General features: G+C 38.0%; 1 protein-coding gene across 1 annotated transcript; it reads left to right on the top strand.

The window, feature by feature from the left end:
* Nucleotides 1-7,415: 7,415 nt before the first annotated feature.
* LOC148012990 (uncharacterized) lies at nt 7,416-9,513 on the top strand. The gene is made up of 2 exons (XM_087668061.1): nt 7,416-8,204; nt 9,082-9,513. Exons 1-2 carry the CDS (start codon nt 7,633-7,635, stop codon nt 9,380-9,382), a joined length of 873 nt encoding a protein of 290 aa, XP_087524187.1. The 5' UTR covers nt 7,416-7,632; the 3' UTR covers nt 9,383-9,513.
* The last annotated feature ends 5,972 nt before the right edge of the window (nt 9,514-15,485 follow it).

Below are 15,485 nucleotides of genomic sequence, written 5' to 3'. Positions count from 1 at the left end.
TAATATGTCCCAGCATATTATTGTCAATTACTGTAGACAGCCAATACATGACCTTTTGTCTTTTGCATTCCATTCCTTCCGTGCCTTTGTCTCTTCTGCAATTGGAGGATTACTCACCTCCAGCTCCTTTTCTTCACCTAAAACAAACTCGTAGAGGACTTTTCCAATAAGAAAGTTATTCTTGTCGAGCTTCTCAATGATGGGATTTCCATTGTTCTCAAACACGGAACTTCCATGAAGGATAGTTGTTCTTGTTGAGCTTCTCAAACATGGGATTTCCATTGTTCTCTGCCATTATCACAAAACTAATACCAAACAGGAAGCAAATCTTCTGCAACCCTCGACCTGTAGTGCACAGCAATACACCAGACAACCTTTTTCATTGTCTGCTAAAAAATACATACAATTTGCAACCAGTTTACAGATAAACCTTCTGTTTATTCGCTGGTAAACACCTTTGAACTTACAGATCTGAAATTTGTAACTTGTGCACCTGTATACGGCCGACACAGCTAAAATTGCAGGATACCTCGAACTGCTATCCGCAACCTTGCGAGTTTAAAACATGGCTTGAAATGACCTCAGATGGCCAAAATAGCAACGGAAAAGCCCTAAAGGGCGTATTTGCAAAATACACAGCGCTCTTCGTGCACACCAAATCTCACTGTAATCTGAGATTTTTGCTCTGCCCTGCTTCCGGTGCCTCCACAGGCACTGTCTAAGAGAAGAAGTAGAGAATGGAAGAGCTTCTTACTCATTGCTTGCTTGCTCGAATCCTTGGCTCCTCTTCTTTGCTTTAGCCTTCAAAACTAACCTCAATCAATGGTGTAGCTCTGATACCATGTTAAGAATCGCATGGTGGGGGGACTTATTCAAGATGCTGCACCGAACACACACAGAATGCACAAGGAGAAGCTCACTCAAGAGACAAGAAGAGAGATGGAGGCCAAAACGTTTTCTTGCTGGTTTCTTCTTTTTCTTCCACACAATTTACAATGTACACAAAGTATAGATAAGATACAACATAAAGGAAAGTGGCCTACTAAGTCAAACAATGCATAACCGACTACACTAGTTCGACTGGCGCTATAACTATGCCAGCTGTAAATGGGTGTAACAACTTGAATATAATAATGAGTCAGTGGCCATGTGAGAGTCATAATGACCACCGATGTGCTAAGTGTAGATGTGTGGACCCATCTAACCAGGCGGTCCATCATTAATGTCCGTATGTGTTGAGCTTGTCATCTCAACAAGTTGCAAGTTTGCAAGCATATATCGGATACAACTACAAATGTATGTCTTCCTCTAAGTCAAGAGATTGCTCCTTTGTCCTCCTCCCTATCTATTGCGACTCCTTGGCACAACCACCATCCAACTCACCTTCACTTCTCTTCTTTTGTAAGCTCTTGTCTTCTTATACTCTTGTTTGATCAACCCACTTGTATCTTACTCTTGTCAGATATGGCTTCATATTGTTATGTGGATGGATACAGAACGGCCTCCCCCAAGTCCCACAAGGTGATAGACATCTAGTGCAACTCCAACATGCCAATATGTAGTGGGAGTTAATTTCGCATTAACTCCCTAATAAAGAAGGTTAAAGACCACTAGCTCACTTCTGAGTTGGGTTGCACCCAAGATTAATGGGATGAGTAGAACCCTACTACCCCCATTGAACGTGGGTCATGCCATGTGGGGATAGTGGGGTTTTCTTAAACCTTGGAAAACCCCACTAAAACATTGAAAATTCGGAGTTTTAGTAACACTAACCCTTGTGATTGGCTAGCAACAACAAAGTCAAACCAATGCCGAAATAGGAAACATGCTTTTGACAATTTGATAAAGCCTATTGCTTCCTCAGAACAATGGGTGTAGCTGGTACAACCAAAAGCTTATTGGGTCAGACTTACCCATCAAAAACCCCCATTGATGCTAGGGTGACCCACCTTTAAGGTGCAATATTTGTGTTTTAGTTTTATTTTCAAAGTTCAAAGTTGCTCCATATTTGGAGTGAGTTCACATGTGTACCTAGTCTATGGCCTATACATGTGCACGTCGTGGTGGGTAATTGGGTAGGTGTGACTCATGACTTGTCATGAACACATCAAAGTAGAATGTGGGTTGACTTCATTGATACTTAAATAAATCTTAAGAGCCTAGGTCTTAGGCTTGACCTGGCGTGGCAAGTTCTCATGGAGTTGTGTGGTCTCACGAGTGACTTTAGTGCAGGTCAAAATGATAGTTTTACTGGATACGATGCCCGTTTCCCTTATTTTAATTTTAAGGGTCCTCTCTCCTGATATTTTCTACACCCCTCTTCTGCCCCATGCTAACGACAGTCAGTAGAAGAGCCAGGACTATCCGTGCTGCTTCTCTCTCTCTCTCTCTCTCTCTCTCTCTCTCTCTCTCTCTCTCTGTGGATGAAACTTGCACCATATTGACTCTTGCTCCATACTTCCTCTCTCCATGCCTCTCTGTTTCTCTCCGCAGCTACTGATATTGCCCCTACACTACATTTCTGTGCATACAAACACAACTTATACACTTACTTCATGGAAAGCTTCTCAATCCTGCCTCCTCCTCTCCTTGTGCCTGCATATCAGACCTTCCCTCTCTATATACAATCATAGCTCCTACATCTTCAAGCCCATCTCCAAATTCTGTACTATTCACCTTTGCAATAGACTCCCTTCCTGTTGCAACAAACTACCTATATTGGCTTGACTAATGATGGCAAGTTTGTCGTGACCTCCTTCAGCAAACTCAAACATCAATTTGAACAACACTGTCATGGAAGAACATATGTTGACATCAATGAACAACTATTGGCCATTGCTCGAATGACAAGCTTCATACTTTCTTACACTCCTGTAGACCTTGCTGACTTGCTCACCATTCTTGGGCATGCTCTTGACATATGCACCAGAACAGAAAATGTTTCTTCTAAATAAGAAAAAAGTGGAGATGAGGGTGCATTTATTCTATACCAACTTCCGTCCTTGTGGTGCAGCAAAACATCGCCCCTACCAACAACCACTATGTCTTGGTATGTCAAACCACGGTCATCAATAAATTGATGAAACCATTTATGTCTCTTTGCTCATGCAAACGATGTAAGATTTAGAGAGTTTTTTTTTGTCTTCCTATTGATTTGTCTGCTTGCTTGTTCGCAATGACTTGCAATAAGGAAGAATACCACTCTAATATTTGAAAAATGTGCCAGGAAGGATTTGAAAACGGTGCAGACTGGGTACAATTACTATGGATAATATAGCATGATTGTCCAAGGAATAGTGGATGTAGAAGATTAATAGATGCCCCATTTGAGCTTGGTGATCTTCGAATCAGAGAATACATCGTGAGTGATAGATGTCATCCACTTCTCGAATGGTTGATAACCCCATTTCAATGAGATGAGCTCACCGATGATCTTAGGTGTAACTACAATTACATGCAATCCTCCACAAGGATCGTGATGGAAGGCACTCTCGATATGCTGAAGTGCTCTTGTCTCTACCTTTACAAAACAATTCAAACTCTGACTTGTGTTCATTGTGCAAAATACAAAATGCATGTTGCCTCTTGTACAACATTCTCATAGAGCATGATGAGGAGGACATGGATGCCCTCAAAGTAGGTGGATTTGAACGATCCACTTGTTGACAATCCCCATCTTTACCACTTTGATTGGGATGATGAGATATTCATGGCCACCCAATGTTGAGAGAGCGAGTTGATTAGAAATAGGCTCATGGAATACACCAACATCATGAGGAATGACTTTGATTTGTAGCCTTTAGCATTCACATTTCCATGCACATTTGTTTGCATGGAATTCATTTTTCCATGACATGTTGTCATTCATTTTGTCTCTTGGACCTTGCATCTACTATGATTTCCATTTCCATTATTATATACTTAAATGTTCCTCATCTTGCTTCACACAAAAATATATTTCAAAAACATTATTTTTGTGTTGATTAGAGTTGCTTTTGATAGTCGCATTGTGTTGATACAATCAAACATATGTGCCCCATCTAAGTTGTAATACAAGATACAAGGCTTCATCAAGATGCCAAAGCAAAGGCACTATGGTATGTTATTTGATAAGGCTTTTTAAAGGTTATTTTATGAAAAATATATTGTTCAAACTTACACCATGATTAATTTTAGTAGGGAAGTATAAATTTGTACAACTAACATTAGAATTGATCAAGTTGTTTGGCAACACTTCAAAAACATTGAAATGAACATGAACACTAAAGATAGACCCTATGTTGCTCTTCTATTGTTCATTCAAGAAATCAAAATGACTAAGAATAAAAAGAATAAAAACAAAAGAATGGCGTATATAGAAGGATCATCAACAATGACATCTTTCCCTTCTATGTTGTTTTGATTGCAATAATGTATGGTTCTCATCCCTTAATGAATTGCCTTATACATCATTTTCTTGCCGATTCAGTCTTTGCAGAGGTTGCAAAGCAAAGGCAAGTACAACCAACTGATATGTATCCTACTGTCGTTGGAAACATTTCCCAACACCCATTGCATGTGTAAAAATGTTGATTACAACACCTTTCTAATGTGCCACATGAGCTACTAACACATTGATTCACATCATCAAATATGGTCCTTATTGGTACTTGAATGCAGTACATTCTAAAGATAGCATATGCCTGCATAGTTTGGCATGGGGTTAGCTAGAGGCTGAAGCTTCACATCACATGCAAAACCCAATCAATGTTTTGGTAGAGTAGGAGGTTTGACTACTAACTTTTTAGCCTCATGCCTCAACATTGCACCAATTGTGTAGCCTCTTAACATAAAACTTTCTATTGACATAAATGTGCCCTTCCATAGCTTCTTGAAATAAGTTTGTCCCAATGAACTAACCACAAAAATTGTGTGATGATATCTTAGTTAGTAGCCTCCTTTCATATTGACTTTCGTTAATGCGTATTAAGATAAGAGAGAGAGAGATGAGAATGGCAAATGCTTGTTGAATTGGTGTGGAACCATGGAGGAGAGGAGCTCATTTTGTAGACTCGTTATATTACAAGGTGTACCACTTCCTCCTATCTCTTAGTGTTTCAATTGACTTAGTTACTTAAAAAATATAAATCTATCCATATTTCTTTTCTCTTATTAAAGTGTATGCAATCCTTAACACTTTAATAAAAATCTGTCTTTATTAAAGTGTATGCAATCCTTATTAAAGTGTTTGCGTAGGGAATATGTTCATTTTTTAATTTTGCTTATCATAGTACTGCATTTGATTGGATGTAGATGGAGATTAGAAAAGTTTAACTAGTTATATAGTGGTTTTGACACTTAACAAAGTAGAAGAGATCTATCCATGTTGCACAATGTGTGACCTTTTGCTTATGCTAAGGGTGATCTAGGTCTTTGGTGAGGCTTCGTGCTCTTTATTTCACGAAATGCATTAAAAAATGAAAAGATCTATGCAATGCTCCTAAATGAAATTGGTGGGATTTAAGTATGATGTTTGTTTTTTAATTTTGCTTATCATAGTACTACATTTGATTGGATGTAGATGGAGATTAGAAAAGTTTAACTAGTTATATAGTTGTTTTGACACTTAACAAAGTAGAAGAGATCTATCCATGTTGCACAATGTGTGACCTTTTGCTTATGCTAAGGGTGATCTAGGTCTTTGGTGAGGCTTCGTGCTCTTTATTTCATGAAATGCATTAAAAAATGAAAAGATCTATGCAATGCTCCTAAATGAAATTGGTGGGATTTAGGTATGATAGCCATGCAATTCAAATTCTTAAAGAAAGATGTGAAGTTAATAGGTGCATTTTTTTCTACAAGAGGGAGTATTGGCCTACTTCCTAAAGTGAATTTGGACCAGATCAATGTTCATTGCTATGCCTTCGCACAGAATAGTTTAGAGATACAAAAGAAATGGAAACTTCTTTAATGCCAACAATGCACTTATTCAATGCATGTATATTAAGTGGAAAGAGTTTTTCATCTTACATGTTAGAGTTGGAAGAGTTAGGCATGTGTGAAATGACATATTGTTAGCTAGATAAATTTTGGTATATGAAAATTGGCGATTGCGAAATTTGAGGCTAATGATAGATTACTAAAGAGCATGAGCCCTTTGCCCCCTATGCAAATGTAAATAGCACTTGTTGAAGGAGTATATGAAAGTTAAGGCAATATGAAAGCCACTTAGTAAGGGGATGAAATCAATAGGGTTTTAAGAGGATGTGTGAAAACATCCCCTTGGTCAATTAGGAGCAAGTTGTGTGCTAAGAATCACACCAATATGTTGGATTTTTCAAGCACCTATTAATTCATAGTTAGCTCAAGAAGTTGAAGAGCTTTGTAAACCCTGAACACTTGCAGAACATTGCTGCAAAAGTTGTGTTCGCATGCAGTTGAAGCTATGAGAAAACATAATTTTTGTGTTGTCATGAAGATGGTGGAAGATATCCTAAACCATGTTCCAACTAACATACCATAGAAAATATATAGACTGCATCAGCACTGATAAGGATTTACCATGTTGGAGTTTCAAGGAAACGATGAACATTTTCATGTAGGACATCACTTAAATGATTTTGAATAACAAGAAAACAGGGGGCATATGCAGCAGGCCGTTCACCGATGTGTGTTCAGATTGAGAATGTGCAGATGAATGCAACGCAACAAAACAGGAAAAACACATTATAAAATGCTATTTGCCACAAAACATAAGACATTTTGCAGATTCCATCCTGCGCTTGCGTGTGCAGAGAGCTTCAGCAGGAAGCCACATTTGCAGCGCACTGCAACTGTCCATAAGTTCGCACCACAGACTGTGGCACAGCTTGTTTAAAAAAAATGCTCTCAACTGCCATGGCCGCACTTGGTACAGGCAATCTCAACGCTAAACAATTGATTGTAACCTGAACGCTTTCTTTAAAAATGCAAACATACAATCACAAAATTTTGTGTTTACTGGAACATCATGGAGACTTAGTGCAACAGGCCTACTATGAGGGTTCGTTTGATGGCTGCCAAGATCTTGCACTGTTGGAGGTCAATAGACGACTTCACTCCTCTGTCGTCCGTAGGCGCTGGGTGAGTGGAATCACAGAGTGTTGCGCTCTCTCTCTCTCTCTCTCTGGGTCTATGCAGGCGCAACGGCGGGGAGGCAGCGGCAGTGAAACCGCTCGGCATGCGCAGAATCCCTCTCAGCGAGGGACCCCTTCGACGGTAGACTGGGCGTGTGCGCGTCCTACAAATTTCCCAAGTCAGTCCATTTTTGTAGTGACTTAGTAGCCCGCGCCAAGTCCCGGTAACTACGGGACAGAGTCCAAGCCGCGTGGCCCCACAACCCGCCACTTGCCTCCTGGGACCACGCGTATTTCCCACGACCAAGCGTCTATGGTCTCTTTCCTTTCCATCAGACTTGTCCGAAAGAAGCTTTAGCGCTCGTCTGGCTCAGAAGCAGAAAGGGAGGACCTAGGTTTTCATGGATGCAGTGCAGGAATTTGAGTCTTTGCGTGAGGTATTCCTGTAGGGTAGGCAGCAGGTATCGAAGCGGGCGGGATAAAGAAGAAAGAGTAGGGACTTCGTTCTCCTTACCGTAGGTATAGTTGAGCGCTAGCTATGGCGGCGGCAGCAGGCACAGACACGCCGAAGAGCTCTCTGCAGCTGGAGGACCGGGCCGTCCTGTGGGAGGTGAACATAGCGCGGCACTGCGTGGAGAGCTTCAGCAAGATCATCAGCGCGCAGGCGGTGGTGCTGTCTGTGCTGGTGGCGGTGAGCCTCATAGGGTTCCTGCAGCCGCCGAAAGGCTGGGAGACGGGCGTGCAGGGGGTGCGGCAGGGCTTCTTCAGCCACGACGAGACGGGGGTCTTCATGTTTCGCAAGTCGGTGTCCCTGGACGCCTTCGCCATTTGCAACAGCTTCTCCCTCTTCACCGGCATCGCCGGCCTCCTCTTCTACGTCTACTGCAGCTACGCCACCATCATGACCTTCGGCACCGTGCCCCTCCCCGACAAGTTCGACAAAGCCGAGCTGGAGTGCCTCAAACGCCTCCGGACCGCCCTCCGCAAAGTGGCGCTCGTCTCTGTCAGGCGTCGCGCCACGGTCATGTTCGCCCTGTTGGTGTCGTGTTTGACCTTCTGTATGGCCGCCTACATGAGCGCAGGAATTGCCGCCATAAGGCCCGGTAGCAGGTATTATCCGCGACTAATCCACAATTAAATTAAATTTCCTTTTAATACAATTTTGTAGGCGATCTCAGCTTCATGATTTCTTAAGGCATGTGACACGAATAGATAAAAATTTTATTTTGCTTAGGGGATGGATATCACAAGGGTTTGAAACTCGGGAACTTGGACAACTTAACTCACACTCAAACCACTATGTTACTGCGTTGCCGGTATGATTTGTTGTAAGGTAGCAAGAATATGACTAGCACCTTTTGGATGTACACCATTTGGGGGGGCCATTCATAAATAGGGTTCGAAAGAATGAATTTTTTTAAAATATCATTTCTACATGTTTTTTAATATAAAAAGGTGTTATATAAAAGGATTACTTGTAAATTGAATGGAAAAGGGGTGTCCTTTATTTAAAGAAAACTCACAGACAAGGGTATTTTTCAATAGATCTCGAATGCATGTGGATATAGAGGATTTACATATAATGAACCCTCCGAGCTACACAACGATGAAAAGTAGCACCAACAATGTTTTGGACCTCTCATGGAAGAAAGATGACATTCAACAAGATGAAAACTAAGCTTAAAATTGTTATAGATGAAAACTAAGCTTCATGTTTTTCTAGGCTAAAAAGGGATTTTGCAAAGCAACCACATATTCACTTGCTATTTTACATGGCTTTTTCTCATTTTGGAATTGTCAAATGGTTAAAAGATGATCTCGATCTCGAGGAGGACTAAAAGAATGTTTTTTTTAAAAAACTATTTTTGTTGATAACTTACAAGGTTCTAGGACACATGAATCAACATTTTATATGAATCATCATATTTAGAAAGGTCATTTTACATTATTCATTCTAATCTTTATGTTTATAATGAATATCAATCAGGTTCAAGTATTTGATCTTGCCCTCCTTGCCTGGAAGTTTCTTGTCCATCATATTGCTTATTGCCGCAATCGGCAAGGCTTATCTAGAGCTCAACTTTGACAAGCGTTTCAAGACCTTTTGGAAAATGACACAAGACTCAACTAACATGAGCCATCAAACTGTTGAACAACCTAAACTTGTTAGACTTGAACCAGAACTCATGCATGCTTTAGACCCTATTCCCTCATTTCTTAAATGGGCTTTTGACATGATCTTTCCAGTTAATGATGATGATTATGAAGTTCGTAGCACTCTTAATTGAAATTTATCAAAACTCATCTCCTCTTATGGTATGTACAACTATCATATTGAGACGTATAGAAATGTCTTCAAGCTTGCTTTTAATAATTGTGGACACGTGTGATTGTAGAGAAATTTTAATGGCATTTGTCATTGTGCTCCTACCATTTGAAGTGCATTGGTTTATAAGCTTGTAAATGTGTTTAAAGTGCTATGGTAGTGGAGCTTAGAGATAAGGAATCCCTAGCAAGTACTTAAAATCCATATTATGTAGGAGATTGGACTAAAACAGACTATTAATCTAGTGAAGAACATAAACAAGACTTAAGAGACATGGAGTTAGGATTAGGTCTTTTAAGTTTAACTATAGCAAGAACATATAAATTAGGAATGCATGAGGTAATGGAGGACTTATTATTGTGGAAAATAGCTTCTATGATAGTAATAATATTGATCGAGGGCTTCAATATGTTCCATTTCCTTGATAGTAAATACATTGACTTTTTTACCTTTGATATTTATGGTTACCTTGTTCACATTAGAGGCCTACTGTTGTGGAAATCAACTTCTATTATTGATCAAGGGATTCAATATGTTTCATTTTCTTGATAATAGATATGTGGATTTTTTTGTGTTCTCTTTTTAGATGGGCATATGATTTTGCATGTTGGCAAGAGAGTCTTTTATTCATGTGTTTATTTTCAAGTTTTATAGCCTTTGTGTGCGTGCGCATGCGCGTGCGCGTGCATGTGTGTGTGTGTGTGTGTGTGTGTGTGTGTGTGTGTGTGTGTGTGTGTGTGGGATATCTATTTGTATTTTTATGATAAACATGAAGAGGAGTTCAAGAGGAATATAATTTATGATTTTCGTATAAAAAACATGAAATAAAAGGATAGAAGAAGAGCCTAAGGAGGAGAAAGTTTTATTATGCAACAAAGTGGATGGTAACTTTGTAACCGTAAAGGCTCCCAAAAGGTGGCATTCCAATGTTGATGTGAAAGGTATTGTTGTAGCAAAATTCACCAAGATGAAGCCATCAGTCCCAAAAGCTTGAGTATCATTGCAAAAATACCTCACGTACACTTTTAGCCATTGATTAACTCTTTTCATTTTTTGACCAACCGTTTGAGGATGATAGGTGGTACTTGGAGTAAAAATAGTGCCCATAGGATCGAATAAACTTCTCCAAAATTTACCCATAAACTGGGTATCCCATCCCAATTGGAAATAATCTTCATAATCATATCATGAAGCTTGAATATTTCTTCCATAAAATATTCTTACATAGGATACATTGAGCTAATTTAGTCAACTGATCAACAATAATAACATTACCATTCCACCCATGCTTCGTGGTTGAAAGTCGCATGATAAAATCCATACTAATATTAGTCCTTTTTTCATGTAAAATGGACAAATGCTATAATAGTCTACGGGATAAGAGAGGAGTCCTTATTTTGTTGATACAATAGACATTAAGATACATAATACTTCACATCTATTCCTTCTTGCATATCACAAATCTAATTTTTATAAATGAGAGAGAGTCGAAACAAAATATACCCACATCCAAGATAGTGCATCAACCACTGCTATTTTATATTTCCTTGCGATATATAATATCTCAATTTCATAACTTTGTAGGATAGCTAACTATCACCTTTGCTTTGGAAAAAGGTTAGGTTATGAGAGAGAATACTTTAAAATCCTCTAATCACTTTTGACCTTGAAGTTGCTGATGTAAAGATAATGATGCCATTTCTTAATGGTATGGAGGATCATAAGCATCTGTCACTCCTCATAGACATGAGTGTTTTTTCCTTATCATTGAGCTTTCTACTTTTGTATATGCAGTTACACCATGGTCATATAACAAGATAGCCACAATAGTGAATTCCTTAAAAAAGTATTGGCATAGAAGGGTAGATGTTAAAATAAGCAAATATTTCAACTCATTAAAGCTCTTACTGGCTATAGCATCTCAAAAGAACACTTCATACTTCAACCAATCGGTGAGAGAAGTCGCAATATGTGCATAATTCCTAATGAAGCACCTATAAAAGGATGAAAGACCAAGGAAACCTCACAAAGAAGTAGAATTTGTTGAACTATGTCAACCTTTAACACATTGTACCTTTTTAGGATCCACTGTGATTCCTCTTTTACTTACTATATAACCCAAGTATTTCACTTCATTTGCCATAAATGTGCATTGGGATTCCTTCACAAATAATTTGTGCTTCCTTAATATCTCAAAGGCTTTCTTCATACACTGAAGATGATATTTCTTGTTCTTACTATATATCAAAATGTCATCAAAGAAAACTAGGACTATTTTGAAGAGAAATGGCTTAGAAAGTAGTTGGTATATTAGATAGCCCAAATGGTATTACCATAAAGTTGTGGACTCCTTTCGAAATTTTATATTTATCCCTTCCTTCATCCTTATTTGATGAGATAACCCGATCTTAAGCCAATCTTGGTGAACATTGTGGCATCCTTGAGCTCATCCAAAAGATCATCTATGTCAAGGATAGAATACTAATTCTTGATAGTACATCCAAGGAGTCCACCTTATAGAATATGTAATATATCACATGAGTTCAAAGGAAATGCTATTTTATTTAGTAAATTTTACAAAATGAGTTTTTAAATTATAATTTGAAAAAAAACCCAAGTTTAATAAAGTAAAAAGGGTCATTTTATGGCCTTAGAGCATGTAAAGAAAGGATATTCTTAATACCCTTTGAACGCATGTTATATAGATGATATTTTATAGGTGCATCCTCAAGATGGTACCATTTATTGAGATCTCTATAGTCTATTCTTCTAAGTAAGAAGTACTAGAGAAGCAAAAGGTGATTAACTAGACTAAATAAAATCCGTTTTCAATAATTTCTTCACTTTTTTCTTGACCTCCTCATACTCATGCTTTGACAAAAAATAGGATGATTTGTTGATGGGTTTAGTCTCGAGTACCAAGTCTATTGGATGGTAAACTTCCCTCTATGGTAGTAAATAAGAAGATTTTTCCAACCATTTACAAAGGCATAGATCCATTTCTCTTGGAGAAGAAGATGGCTAATTTTCATCAATTTTTGATTTAAAAAAAGAGTAAAGATATATCACATAGCATTGATCTCTTTTTTGAGTTTCTTTAGGCTAATCAACTTTACATTTTTTCTCTTAATTCTATGAATAAATTTTTCTTGCCATTTAAGCTCCATTTGTATCTTTCAAGGTCCATAGAAAAGTTTTTAAGGCATTTGAGCCAATCACAATCAAGTACAATATCAATAGGCCCAATCTCTAAGATAGTGAGATCTATTAAAGTAGTGCATAATGGAGATAAGACTATAGAAATTTGAGACATATTTGCTTGCTCATTTCATGAGCCCCATTTGGTGCTCCCCGTGTTAATGAGGAATGAGCAACTCTTCTATTGATCGTTTCTTTGAGCTGAAGTGTGTTTGATGCCAGGAGGCATATTCCATGGTGGATTCCGTGAGACCACGGTGGATTTCATGAGGTTTTTCGGTGGATTGCGTAAAACTATATTTATTTGTTGGGGCTCGTACACAAGGTGGATTCCTTGTGCGAGAAGTTGACGGGGACGCCTGTCCTTTTCAAATATCAGATTAATTTAATGTGCACGTGGGTGATTCCGCAAAATACACATTTAAATTAATGGATGTTTATGAGTTTAGAGTGTACTTGTATTAAATTAAGATTAGGACAAAGTTCCAGCCTATTTATTTATTTTGTAGCTAAAGATTGCTAGGTATTCACTTTTGCGGTACAATTTTATTATTTTCTAACAATTGTGAATGCTTCAGTTGATGTGTAGAGTAGGTAGCAGTGGCATTGGGAAGCACCAGGCGATGGCGTGTATTCAAATTACCTAGAAGAATTATTTTGATGGGCGTGCTTCTTATCATTAAAGACGTGATGCTAATATTTATTTAGGCCCACTTATTTATTAAAGCGCTTGACAAATATTTATTATTTTATATGTGCATAGACGCTCGGTTTAAATATTTCATTATTGGACATTGTATTTGGGCATAGCCCGACTTTTTGGACATCCAACTACTTTATTCTTTATTTGGGAAAAGGCAAACACAAAAGCCAAAGCATGCTAATTGTAAATTGGGCTATTTTTTAGCTTGGAGATTAATAAATTTATAAATATATGCCTTGTGAAGCGCTCACACAAGGCATGGGGGGAGATTGTACCCAATTTGTCTTTTTGTCTCATGTCGTGCAAAACATTCTTCTTGCTTTATGAGGTTTTGTAGAGTTCATTGTTCTTGGGGACCTTTCGGAGTTAACTACGTGCCCATACAGCATCCGATTTGCGCATCAATGGTATTAGAGGAAAGTTGAGATCAAGGGCTTCCAATCGCTTACCATCTCGTGCGAAGGCGAAACTCCTGGAATGAACAGACTCTACAGACAGAACTGTCAATACCAACATGTTCTTTGTGGTGAAAAAACCCCTTTGATTAGTGTAGGAATAACTCATTGAATGTAATTAAACTGTTAATATCTCACTGAACATGGCACTAATCAAAGTGGTTATTGGTCCTGAATGAATCTTATGAATAATAGATAGAGCAAATTCAATAATTTCTTAATTTGGAAATAAAGTACTAGCAAAAAACAACTCAATCAGAGCTCCCTATTATGTTGTCCAAAAATTGTCTACTAGCTCCATAGTTAGTAAAATTATTATAACTTGAGCTTCTGATGTCCAAATGACAAACTTCTTACTTCAAATACAAGCTAAGGATCCCCTCTTTGAATGGAGCTATCAAAATTTCCATTAGAATATATGCAAAATATTTGCTGATAAAATTATATGATCGTTCTTAATAGGCATGCAACGTGTGGAACATCTTTTTGAGGTAAAAAATGCATGTATGCTCAAATTGAGACTTGTCGAGCCTATAGTAATCTTTGCAAAACCTACAAATATCTATAGAGAACATGCAGTATCCCTCTTGTACTTGTGCTGACCTATAATGCTATGTTTAAACTTGTAAGAATCTATGTAATGCCTTATATGTATCCATAAGTACATCAATGTTTCCTACCAATGACTTCAATATATCTTCATTCTCATTTATCCTCTCTAGTGCCTATGGTGAGGGATAAAATGGTGGTCCATGTGGGCTCAAGAATATTGGGGGTGTACAAATTTCCTCCTTGGGCTTGGTTGCATACCCCTTCGGAGTGCTAGGTGTAGCAAGGGAGGGTCACCTCTCTTTTGGCTTTCTATCGGCTAAAATGAAGCTTTTGGCTTTCAAAAATATGCAAGAAGAATGACAAATTCAATGGATAAGGGAAGGGTATTACCTCAGCAAATGACTCACAAATTTTCTACTTACCCTTTTACAATTTTTGAATTAGTCAATGATCAACAAGGCAAAATGATTATGGGATTAGAACCGCAAGCTCAGCTTATGAAGCAATTAATGACTAAGTTTCAATCATTGATGCATACAATGGACCATTTTAGTAGTGCAATTTAAGTAAGAGACTCAATCAATCCAAGAGATGATTATAAATATAGAAGAGGATTAAATTTTCTTAAATCTCTCAAGAAATTGGATTGAGACTCAAAAAATGGATATGAAAGAGAGATAAATTAAGAATTGAGATAAAATACATCTTCCAACTTGATTAAGATTGATAAAGAAATGTCAATCGATTGTCGAGATCCCTCAGTGAAGCTTAAGGATTGATGTAGACTCAATCTTTAATAGTCTTCAATCTTTTTTATGCTTCAACACGGGAAGATTGAGCTTCCATGATCAAAGCCCCAAAGATCCCTTCTCATAATAGCTTCAAGAAACAAAAATGTCCTCAATCCATCGATTCATTAAGCCTTCATGCTAATTCTTGCTATGGATTAACTCCACAAGCCATACTTGAATGAATCTTCAAGAAATTAGATCAATCTTCAAGAGATTTAGAGCTTATGGCAACCTTTAATTGCTATCCTATTGAATACTTCTTGAAACACAAGTCTCGGGCATTCAATCTTGCAAACATTAGAACAATATTCACTTATGAGTGATGTAGAACAAATCTCAAGTTAATAGAATGATGAATCCTTGAAG

Source organism: Lygodium microphyllum, chromosome 26 (assembly GCF_053477565.2).
Source record: "Lygodium microphyllum isolate KBCC chromosome 26, Lygodium_microphyllum_v1.1.10, whole genome shotgun sequence".
Classification (NCBI taxonomy): domain Eukaryota; kingdom Viridiplantae; phylum Streptophyta; class Polypodiopsida; order Schizaeales; family Lygodiaceae; genus Lygodium; species Lygodium microphyllum.
Note: the sequence above shows the minus strand (reverse complement) of the source record. Positions and strands in the feature narration are given on the sequence as shown.